This window comes from Microtus oregoni, unplaced genomic scaffold (genome assembly GCF_018167655.1).
Source record: "Microtus oregoni isolate MIOR12 unplaced genomic scaffold, Mior012 000020F_ref0000438, whole genome shotgun sequence".
In the NCBI taxonomy this organism is placed as follows: Eukaryota; Metazoa; Chordata; class Mammalia; order Rodentia; family Cricetidae; genus Microtus; species Microtus oregoni.
Genome location: NW_024543079.1, coordinates 23,217,636 through 23,230,183, shown reverse-complemented (window position 1 = coordinate 23,230,183; position 12,548 = coordinate 23,217,636). Strand labels below are relative to the sequence as shown.

Here is a 12,548-nt window from a genome sequence, read left to right as displayed (position 1 = left end):
CTTCATTTCCCAGTTAGGTAACTTTATTTAAGTGAACAATAGCTACTCGTGGCTGGTGACTATCTTATTGGTGAGCATAGGCATAAGAAAATCTCATCGATGTATAAAGTTTTCAGTTAAACTCCATTGTATTTGTATGTTTTTTTTGCCTTCTACAATATAGAGAATTATTTTGGATTTTAGGAACATTGAAAGACATAAGTATTCACGAACCCACTGGGAATTTCTTAGTAGGTTAGATTTTGAGTCAGACAGGCAAAGAAGAGAATTTAGAGAAGTAGTATTTTAGGAATTCCAACCTCCATCTGCAATATAATTTCCACTTCAATGTGAGGTCCACATTCCATTCAGTGAATTATGAGTATACCTGATATCATCTCTCCTCTCCTTCCTTCCTAGTTCCCCCTTGTCTCCATCTTTAGAGACTGTCCTTGCTATACGTCTGATTGCACTGTTGCTAGCACAAGCTGAGCTGGGTTTGCAGCCCTTGGGTGAATGGATGGACTGCTGGCTGACCTAACAGCTTCTGCTGTCTGAGAAACCCACAGTTCATTTCTCTTCCTCTCTTCAGGCAAAGAGGGAGGAGCATGGGTTTGATTTTAGTATTTGATCCTGAGTTCCATACAATAATTGATGGACCCGGTAGGCTCTTGCTCATGGAGGGGACTAACTGTAGGTCTTCAGAGTTGCCTCATGAAGAGAAGAATGCCCCCCAGACTTTCCTCCTGCAATATGGAGCCCACACCCGGTAGAACCACAGCTCTTTTCTTTCCAGTCTGGCCATTTCACTTCCGCATTCCTTTTGGGACTACTCAGCCCATCTTCCAAACTGGGAATCTCTGGGGAAGGACTGCTTGGAGTTCCTGCAGAACTCACTTCCCAGACACGTGCAGTTTCCTTTCTGAATTGCATCGTGGGGAAAACTAGTATACAGTTACTCAGACCCTTTTCTGAACATATGCGTGCATCATTTAAAGATGTGTGAAACTCCTGCCTCTCGGAGTGGCGTTTGGACCAGCAGCACTGGTCTTCCTGAAAAGTAATTAAAAAGACAGAATTTCAAAACCCACTCTGTATTTACATATAATAATATTAAAATTTGAGAAGTATCCTAAATATAACAGAATACTATGGATTACATGGCTTAAAGAATAAAAAAAAATATTCTTCCTCAGAGTTCCTTAGACTTCAATTCTGAGATCAAGGTAGCAGGGCAGGGTCAGGTGAGGGCTTTCTTCTGGTTTGCAGGCTGCTGTCTTCTTGTATCCTTATCTTTTGGAAAAAAGAGCTAGAAGGCTCTCCAGGGTCCCTTTCTAAGAACATTAATACTATCCCTGTGATTGAGTGATGACATCCCAGCCTCATAAACTAATAACCTCCTAAAGAGCCTGTGTCCTAATGTTGTCACACTCAATATATTGCAACAAGAATCTCCATATCAAACATAGTATTTGTGTATGGGGGCGGGGATCCTCTGATGTGGGGCCAGTCAGGAGATGCATCATGAAGAGCCTAATCTTCTAGCTCTGCAGATAATGGAATCTAGAAAAAAAATCAGCAGACAGCAGGTGGTAAAGGAGCTTCTCCAGGAAGGTGAATTGATGAGCAAAGAGACTAGGAGAACAGGAGGTATTTGGTGCTTAGATCCTTGACATGCCAGTGGACCATCAAGAGGAAAATGGGGCATGGGCAGGATGTGTGGGTCATCAGAACAATTGCATTTGCTGCATTTGTAGTTGAGTGTATGTCATGAAGAGAGAAAGCTGTCTGCTCTCTCCATCCCTGTGTCATTGTCACAGTGACCCGGCCTTGTCCTTCCCCACATCGTCAGCAGCACTTTGGATCTTTTCTCATGCCTTTGCTCTCAAACTTGACAAGTCCTTTCTTCCTTGCCAGGAACTCATTCAACTTGCCAGGTTGGTGAATTGGGTGTGGATGTATAAGGTGGGACAATGGAGTGGTGAGCATCAGGTTGAACTAGACATCAAAATGATTCTGGTGGGAAGCAGGGACAAACATGGGCCTTCCCTTGCATTGGCTATAGTGAGCTTGCATCTCATCTTGAGATAGGCAGTTTCTATAGATGTCTGATATGACTGTATACCAGCCACCTCACAGCCTGCTTAGGTCCTCATCCTCCCTGCCTTCACCAAGGCTCAGATCTACCGCGCTCTTTGTCTCCACATCAGCAGCAATGCCAGGTTCTGACAAGGCCTTCGAACCTTCGCCTCTGGTGCTGAGAGGATGGCCTCTCAAAGTCTGGATGGAGCACCCGTAACTGGTATGGCCAGGGAATTTCATGTGAATTAGATACAGAATTCAATGTCTAGCCCTGGGAGGGTATGAAAATGGAATCCCTGGCTTCCCTAGGGTTTGGGGTTCTTCTCCTAAATACCTCTGGGTCTCCCTGGAACTCTTTCTGGAAGCTTCCACATAGTTGAGGGAAACCAGCACATAGCCCACTTAGCTTCAGATTCTCCCTCTCTGCTGGATTTGGAGGGCTCCCATTATTGAGTTATGGCTTCACCACACATTTCCTTCCTGAGGACCAGGAAACAATGCAGAGGGAAGTTCTTGTTTCAAAACTCAGAAGGGTTTAGTATTCGAGGTGGGGTAGATGTAGAAAAAAAGTGGAAAGGGAGTGACCCAGTGAGGGGGAGGGCAAGGAAATGAGAGGGGGAGAGAAGTGGCCCCAATGAATATGTATAAAAGTCCCATATGGAAACCTGCTGCTTTGTAAGCTGGTTTATGAAATAAGAAGAAAGTGTTTAAAAAATTCACTGGAAAAAAATCCTCATGTATAAACCCCTTTCACTTACAGAAGATAAAAATTGCCTGGCTGCCCTCTTGGGATATAAGGGGTGGGCCAGAAAAGGGGCCATGTGGAGAGTGGTGTTGATCACTGGAGCCTGCAGAAGGCGGTCTGCAGGCTGCTGGCTTGTGCAAACTCGACCTCCAACCTTGGGGTGAAGACCTGGGGTGAATAGAGTGGAGGCAGCTGTGTAAACTGCACGGTGGGTATTTATAGCCTCAGTGAGGCTTGCAGGGCCAGCCCCGAGTCTGCCAGTGGCCATCACCATCAGCTTGAACCCTGTGCCCTGAGACTGAGTTTTCTGCTCCTCCCTTTTTGAATGATGCAGGAGATTCCATAACTTAGTTCGTGCACCTGCAAGCGGGGAGGGGCTGTTGCCATGGTGCTCCGGATCCTTGGGAATGGAGGTTCTCCACTCTCATTTTAAAAAGCAGGGCCGCATTCCAGTTTTCTAGAGGGTAGAGTTGTATGTACTCTCCGAGAGGGACTGTTGTTCCTGTGAGGCCACTCCCCTGCCTCCCCTAACACTCCAGGATAAGGTGGGGAAATGAATACCTAGACTATGGGCTCAGATATGGACTTGGGTTACATTTGGTTGGTCAACGTCTGACGTGAAAGGGTAACAGGATGTGGTGATTTGGTATAGCAAGGGGACTTGGTGCATAGCAGAGGGACATGCAAGATACATTTTACATTCCTCTATTTTCCATTTTTATTAACATCTATTAATTGCATGGCATGTTATATGGTGACATCTTCATGCATATATGTGTGCATTGTGTGTGTATGTATGTATGTATGTGTGTGTGCACACACATGTGCTTCGGTCACATTTATTTCCCCAACCACTCTTACTTACCCCTCCCTCTCCTGCTGCTCTACTTTCACCGATGATGCCATCCTCAACCTGTCTAGGCCTCTGAGGAGTTAATCCCTTGGCAGAGAACTAAAAGTATCCCCCACCCCCCCACACACACACCTTGTCTTCTGAGCCTAAGACCAGTGTCTGAGAAAGGTTAGAAGGCCTGAGAGTCAGGCTAGCAGACTAGAGATCGTGTGTTAGGAGTCAGGGCTGTGAGCTGAGGATCTGGGTCATGGATCAGGCTCCCAAGAAGATCCATTATTGGTATCTAAAATCCCTGGGTTCTGTCTGCTTTGGTCATGGGAAGGAGAATGGGAGAGAACCCGAGAACGAGGGGGGAAGGGGAAGGAGAGAGTGCAAAGGGTGAACACACAGCTCTGTAACGGAAACTTGGCACCCAGCCTCCGCTCTCTTTGCTTCCTCAGTGCGTGCAGCTCAGATCTCAGATTGAGAACTGAGTTTCCTCCTTCGACAGCAGCAGCCCACAGCATCTCTGCGGCCCCCTCTTGTCACTTCTTCTGAGAGACCACAGCCCTACAAGCTTCCTCTGCGGGTGACATGTGACATGGGAGCCTGCTGCTTTTCCCCTGCGCACCTCCTGCCTCCTCCCCTTCCCCTGACTAATTAGGCCAACATGCAACTTCCAGGGCCTGGCAGATGAGAAGCCAAGAATGCTGTGGACTGGGGCCAAGTGTTTTTGTTGACATTGCTCGAGTGTAACTTTGCGGAGCAGCCTCTTGGCTGTAGGAGAGAAGCCCAAGGAGTCAGGGAGGTGAGTTAGGAGGAAGAAATGAAAGGAGCAAGTGTGAGCATCCTTTGCATTATCTGCTTCACTTTCCCCTGCCTCCTAGCTCCCCCGCTGCCTATACTTTGTCGTTTCTCTCTGTATGCAAGGATGGCAATGGCCGTTGTCATAGATAGCCAGGTTCTTGAGTAGAGTGTCAGGCATAGCATGAGATTTTACTAGTGTTTGAGTCTTTGGTCTGTGATGCTTTCCAGGTGTGCTGCTCAACTTTGTAATAGTTTCTGGGGTCTGTTTAATAGGTCTCATGAGATAGTCTTCACCCATACCTATTATTAAATGCAGGCCCCTTTCCCAATCTACTTTGCTATTAGCTGTGCATTGCAACCAGGGTAAGCGTCTTCCATCCAGGGATCTGCCATGAAACTGGCCTTTGAGATCATTATTTCTGGGTTCAAATCTCTCCTCTGCTTCTTGCTCACTGTGCAATGCAGGGCAAGTTTTTTTTTTTTTAACCAAGATATGCTTCCACTTAATTTACTTATTTGCAAAAATAGAGCTACTATTTTCATATAGGTTGTTTGCACATAATAGATGTTCAGTAAGCGTAATGACAAAAGCTGTGGAAGTGTTCGATATGGCCACAGATTGCCTGTGATCTTAAGCAAGTTGCTACCACTCTGAGTTATTTAGAGATACATAGGCCCTGAAGCCTTCTCTTCTTACTAAGAGATTTTTTTGAGGAAATCAGACTGAGCTACAGCACCATCAAACTTTGTTCCTACTGGACGTTGTTACTATTTTTTTTTAATTTATTTATTTATTAAAGATTTCTGTCTCTTCCCCGCCACTGCCTCCCATTTCCCTCCCCCTCTCCCAATCAAGTCCCCCTCCCTCCTCAGCCCGAAGAGCAATCAGGGTTCCCTGCCCTGTGGAAAGTCCAAGGAACCCCCACCTCCATCCAGTTCTACTATTTTTATTATTAATATTTTCTCGGACTCCGAACATCATTGTTGTATCAGTGGTCAAGTCTGTTTTTGTTGAGATAAAAGTTTGTAGGTTTTGGAAGGCTGAGGTGCTGTCTTAATAGTGTCTAATTCCTGAAGATATTGAATCATTATGTTAAAAAAATCCTCTAATTTTCTGCTACAATAGCTGGCTTTGCTTTTACATCTCTTAATTGGTATCAGCTTTTCTCTTAGAGTCACAGAACCATGGAAACTTGGCAAATGAGCTTTGGGAGTCATTGGAAGGAATACTTTTGCCTCTTTGCAAGTCTTTGGGGGTCTGCCTGAACCTTAAGGCTGCAGGTCCACAGAGCACCGAATTCTGACCCACTTTATGAGGACAGATAGTAAATGGCCGCTCTGCCAGCCACAGCATGACTGTTTCTTTAGACACTGTGTGGACTGGCAGATAGCATAGCACTGTGCCCATACCTGTTTAGACTCTTCATTGCTCACTGACACTGTACAGCTTCCGGAACCTCCATCTTGCTGTCCAAGGCCAGAGCTTACTTTGGAGCTCTGTGTCTTAGGTTAGAGAAGCTGGAGAGGGCCATAAAGACGTGGTTCAGCAATAAGATCGTGTACTGCTTCTGCAGAGGACCTGAGTTCAGTTCTCAGCTCCCAAATCTGGTGGCTACAGCAGTCTAGAATCCCAGCTCTTGCCTCTATGGGCACCTGTACTTAAGTATACATGTACACACACACACACACACACACACACACACACACACACACACACGCACACACACACAATTTTAAAAATAAGAAATAAAAGATTAAAAAACTGAAGAATTAATTTTGTGGGAATAACCTTCAACCTATGGCAGAGGAGGACTGGGTGGACCAATTCCCATGTTCCTCCACATCTTGGGTATCTGAGATGCTTGCTCTCTGGCTTGTAGCACTTTCAAAGGGGCTCAGTGCTCCTCACATTTTTTTTTTTTTGCAGCTGGCTAGATGCATACCTTCCCTCTCATACTTCTCTAATCCCTGGCACATTCTTCCTTGGACTCATGTCTGCCAGTCAGTCGCATTCACATCTTCCTTAGCAGCCACTCCTGACACCTAGTCTGTGACCAAGTGAAGGCCTACCCCCCCAAAGTTTTGATAGTCTTAATCTGGTATACTTATGTTTAAAGATTGCTTATTGGAGTTGTAGGCCACTGACTTTATGCTTCCTTCATGAGTTCTTGGAGTTTCTTTTTGTTTTCTCCTCTGCTTGACACCATTTTTTAGTCATAGGACCAAAATTCAGGTTAAACAAGCTATCCAGATAACTTGATTGAAATTTAAACCCTTTCTTGAGTGTTGTTCTGATAATTTTGGCCAAATAAATACATGTAGCTACCGTAGAGTATTTTTATACTCTGGAGTTGAAGTGATTGTTTATTGTACTGTTCTCCCCTTCTCTGACTAGGGTTCTTCTCTGGCAAAATACCTAAGTTCTAATTAGATATCTTGACAGGTTTACATTCAGGATTAGAGCTGTATTTGGGGAATACATGAGCTGCTGCTACTCTCTGGAGATTTTAAAGTGAGAGGCACCCGAGCACTGCCCTTTACAGAAATGTCTAGGACCCTAAGCTATCCATGCATAAGTTATGAACAGTGATTTAACCTTATGCTTACTGAATACCTTCTGTGATATTATAGCAGTTTGTCGCTGGAGAGATAATATTCATATTCTCTTGTGTAGTGTTGTGAGAATCAAACTCTGTAATGAAGGTAAAATTGTTTGGAAAATTGAGAATCACTGTAAAAATAGAGACTAGGAGATGGTGGCTTTTAGCTCTATGTTGACCATTTCAGAATATCACACTGTCTGGACGTGCACTCTATGGGATATGTGAAAGCCAGTGGGCCCAAAAAGTAGTCCCCTGCCTTATACTTAGAACCATTTTTCTTTTTATGTTTTTATTAAGATCTTTTTAAATTTTAAATATATTTGATCTTATTTTTTTTCTCCCCCAAGTCCTTCCAGATCCTCTCCCCCCTCTCTACCCACCCAGCTTTAAGTTCTTCAAAAAAACAAACAAGAATCCAATACAACCATTGTTCTAAACATGGCTATTCTAGCCCTCTTGGAGGTGATAATCTCCCATAATTTCTTTCCTTTATGCCAGGCTTTTGGAATGAGCTACCATGTCTGACCACCTCCATCTCCAACAACCCCCTCATAGCCTCTGTCTCCAACAACCCCCTCATGGCCTCTGTCTTCAACAATCCCCTCATGGCCTCTGTCTCCAACAACCCCCTCATGACCTCTGTCTCCAACAACCCCCTCATGGCCTCTGTCTCCAACAACCCCCTCATGGCCTCTGTCTCCAACAACCCCCTCATGGCCTCTGTCTCCAACAACCCCCTCATGGCCTCTGTCTCCAACAACCCCCTCATGGCCTCTGTCTCCAACAACCCCCTCATGGCCTCTGTCTCCAACAACCCCCTCATGGCCTCTGTCTCCAACAACCCCCTCATGGCCTCTGTCTCCAACAACCCCCTTATGGCCTCTGTCTCCAACAACCCCCTCATGGCCTCTGTCTCCAACAACCCCCTCATGGCAAGCCCAGGCTCTCATTTCTCTGTTTGTCTTGCTGGATTTGTCCAGTGTTCAAGACTGTTAATTTTTCTTCCTTAGATGCTTCTTCCTATTTTTCATTCCACCTTGCTCCCTTCTTTCCACTTCCTCTCATGATGCTTTGTTGATTTTTTTTTTAACTGCCTGCTCGCTGGACAAATGATAGATTCTCAAAGATTTTCTTTCTCTGTTTCTTTAGTCATCACTAATGCATGTGTGTATGGAGTCTCCCTCCAGTCATGAGACCTACAGGGAACCCATCTGGACTATATCCCAAGGCCTTCCCTGGGATCTCTTTTGTACTAGCTCTCTTGCCTGAGGTATCATTACCAAGAAGCTATATTGTTTCCTCCTGGTAATCTTATCTGTAGAAACTTCAGACTCTGTATCGCCTAGACTGGATGGAGAGCCTCTTCCCTCATGTGCCCTGTCTTCTTTGTTTTTCTACTGACATGTTCATCTCCATGGCCAGAGACCTAGACATGGTTATATTCACCCTCTAACATGTCTTCTGGAATCATCTTTTCCCTTCATGTCTTGTTTTATGGAATCTTATGCTGGCTCTCTTACAGACCACTGCTTTGGAGATGGTGAAATGGTACCTTATCTTGGGTAACCTCCAAGAAGCAGTTTCTGAGCATAAATTCAGATGCAGTTGGTTTATGTAAGAGATGGTTTAAGCAAAAGTGGTGGTGATGTAGACATTGGTAGGCTAAATTGGTAGTACTGCCTCAGAACTCAGTAGAATCCATTGTTCCCATGGATTAGTTCTTTTGTTTTGTTTTGTTTTGTTTTATCTGAGACAGGTTTTCTCTGTATAGTTCCTGGCTGTCCTGGAACTAGCTCTTGTAGACCAGGGTGGACCTGAACTCACAGAGATCACTCTGCCTCCTGAGTGCTGAGATAAATGTGTGCACCACCACCTGGCTCAGATTGGTTCTTAATGGTGTCATATTTGTAGTTTGAATTTAGCTCTTCTGAGAGTATTGTTGCCATGGATATTATTGGTTGTTAAATATTTCTTAGCATCATTAGGTATAGGGGATTGAAATCCAGAGGAGATAACCATCAACCAAATATACTTTATCAAGAGATTTGTCTTGTAGACAAACATTAGTTTATTCACACTGTGGGAAACTCTGGAATCCAGTATAGAATGCATACCTTGCTGTCATTCTTCTCAAGCAATGAAGTGTTCATACATGCGTTCCTTCCTGACATTGGATAGAAGGCCGCTTTTGTTGGGTCTAGTAGAATTCAACACACAGAGGAAACCCTCAAAGTTATAGCCCTAAAGGCACATGCAGTGCAGAGGAAGACAATAGCTGATTAAGGCACGGGCCAGCATGGGAAAAGACTGATATTGCATTTGGTTGTTAGTGATGCATGGTGATTCTGTTTTTCCTTCTCTAGAACTTGACCTCATGGATCTCATTGGGGAAGACAGAAAATGGATGGTGGGGAGGAAGCTGTTGCAGGTGAATGATACACTGACTTCTGAAGATGCAGGACTCCGAAGCAGCAAGAATTGCACTGAGCCAGGTAATAGTGGTGGCGTTGTCCTGGCAATGGCTGCCATTTTCTGTGATTGTGGCCAAGGATGAGCTTGGTGACTTGTCTCCTCTTTAAATTCTAATCTGGAGGGATTTTAAAGATGTTTGGGGCATATGTCCCAGAAACTCACATTTGATTCTCTCAGAGGCCTCAGAACTCAACAATGTGAAGATCGTGTATCTAAAGATGGGGATAGAGAGTTGTCATTGTGCTCCCAAGGGCCTTAGATCTTTTGATATGGAAAGTGTTTCGAGAAGTCATATGTGTCTACTCCTTTTTGGAAAAAAAATGAGTAGAAGGATCTTTTTCTACCATGCCAAGCATCTTAATAATCATTTCTCAAATAGAAATGGAAAGAATGAAGACCAGATACTTGTATGTCTACCCCAAAATGCTATATAACATATGTCCTCAGATTGGAGGGCGAATGGTTACTGTGTGCTGTTATTAAAGGCTCACAAGGAACACTTTCAAAGGCCAGTGAAGCATGTGCAAGCTGTACTAATTATAAATGAAAATGGCCATGATGGGTCTGAAGGGCCTTGCTGAGTGGATAGTCATGTATGACCTGAAAAGCACAGACATATCAAGGATTGACCTGAACAGACAGGAGAGGAAAGGTGCAGTTTCTACTCCAAGGACTCGGTTAGAGATCTTGTCTGGTAGCCAAACAGTTTTCAATGGATATCTTCAATTAGGAGGCAAATGGTAAGTAGGACATAGGAAGACAGGAATCACAGCAGTAGAAATCTCATTTCTTCCTCTGTGGTGGAAAGAGTGGAGTGAAAGAAGTGATGAAGACCCTTCATTGAGTGTGTCTATTTGCAGGGTTGGTGGAGAAGGAAGGATTCTATTTCCTGCTGGTGTGGCTTTGTTTGTAGGAAGAGGGCAGGCAGTCTTGCCATTTGTGGCATCGTTCACTCTATTTGGAATGTCTTCCTCATAGAGGATAGGGGTAGAAACTTTAGGCACATTGAAAGCCATTTCAAGGTAGAAATGGCTCAACTTCATAGATAGCAAACATGTCCAGATTGATATTTTAAAAACCCACAAACTTAGCATCTACTGGAGTTGTTAAAGGGGGGGGGAGTCCAGAGAAGAAGAGATGAAAGGTTTTCGGAAGAAGAGAGAAGGAAATGAAAGAGAGCTCAGGCATGCTGTACTGGGAAGACTGTGATGTGCATGTATGGAAATGTCATAATTAAACCCACTATTAGGCACAATTATTATATGCTCATAAAACATTACAAATAATGGTTACAAAGGAATATGGTACCAGAATTGATAATCCTATCTTACTCATCTGTAGACTAAAGGGATTCACTTTGGGACCTTGACTCTGAACTAAGCTATAGGGAGGATTTTCATGCCTGAACCAGGGAGCCCTGTTCACATTCTAGCGTGTTGGGGTCTGCATTTTTCAACTTCCCCTCCCTTGGCAAACTGTGGGGGACCACTTCCTTTCCTGAATGCCATTTTTGTGTAATGTATCTAACTGCACCCTGGATGATAATATTCAGTGACAATTTAAATCAAATGGCTAAGGCGAAAGAGAAAGAAGGCTGAGTGATAGAGTACTGGCTGCTCTTCTAGAAGACCAGAGTTTTGATTCCTAGCACTCACATGTCTGTAACCCCAGTTCTGGGAATTCAATACATTCTTCTGGCCTTTGCGTGCACCAGGCATATCTATGGTACACAAACATACATGTAGACTAAATAACCATACACATAAAATTTATTAAAATTAAATCAAATGAACCAAAGTAACATAAAATTAAAACTTGCTTCAGATGCTCCCTTGTGTTAGCCATATGTCCCATATCCAGTTGCTGCATGTGACCAGTAGCTGCTATAACTGGGCAGCACAGGTCCTCAGACATGTTTATCAGCATGGGAGGGATGAATGGGCAGGATGGTCTAAAATGTCCAGACTCATTTTCTGCCTTACTAGCTCACTTGCAGACATCTCAAGAATGAAGAGTAGATGTGCGTCTCTGTGATCTCCTTTTCTAACCTTCCAGCCTAGATCTTGGAGTCACACCTAGGTTTGAATTCTAGCTTGGGACCTATGGGCTGTGGGCAATGTAACCAGGTTATCTTAGCCCATCGACTCCTCGGAAATTATGGCAAGCATCTGCTCTTTCACAAGTGCGAACTGGTACTGACGTCACAGAGTATGCACCGTTTAGGACACCTTGCACGAGTCGACTTGCAAACTCCCCATGGATGCTGGAAGGTGTCTGTCTCCCCATTTCAGATGATCCCTAAAGCCACAGTGACATCGCTACTCCTCCACACGAGATGGTCAGTCTAGGTCTGTCAGCTACCCACTCTCTCGAGTGGTCTAGAGCTGAGCATCAGACAGTCAGCTGGACTGTGAGAATCAAATGCTCTTATCTGTCAGACAAGCTTGGAAGATCCTGTGCTGGTAATAGCGCCATCTCTACTGACCTCCATGACTAATAGTAGTGTGATTCAAGCATGCTGGGTATGCAGGAAATAGCTGGCTCAGGGCCTTCCAAAGATGAACAGGTATTATTTTATGCGACAGAAATAAAAGCCAAATCACAGATAAGGCTGTGATTTAGTGTTATTAATTTAAAAGTGCCATCGACCCCCATTCCATGGGGGTATACTGAATATTCCTAGTAGCTATCTGAAAGCACAGAGAACACTATATTTATTATATATATACATATGTATATATATATATATACACACATATATAGTTTTCTTATATATGAATACCTACAGTAACCTTTAATTTAATAGAGATGGATAATAATGACTGCTAATAAAATAGAGTAATTATAGCAATGTACTATAATAAAAGTTATGAATTGCTTATGTCTGGAATTTTTCATTTAACATTTTTGGACCATAGTTGACTGTAGGAAACCAAAATAAATGAAACTGTGAGCTGCTCTGTGATCTCTACCTCTGACTCGTTGAGTGTGAGGACTTAGCTGGAGTGAGCTGTGGCGGATCCATTCC

At 43.9% G+C, this 12,548-nt stretch overlaps 1 protein-coding gene across 1 annotated transcript in view; it reads left to right on the top strand.

The window, feature by feature from the left end:
• Slc24a3 (solute carrier family 24 member 3) overlaps positions 1 to 12,548 on the top strand; it is a 465,376-nt gene that overhangs the window by 57,998 nt on the left and 394,830 nt on the right. The window contains exon 2 of the mRNA XM_041670589.1: positions 9,412 to 9,540. Coding sequence (XP_041526523.1) covers positions 9,412 to 9,540 — 129 coding nt within the window. The remainder of the gene's footprint in view (positions 1 to 9,411; positions 9,541 to 12,548) is intronic.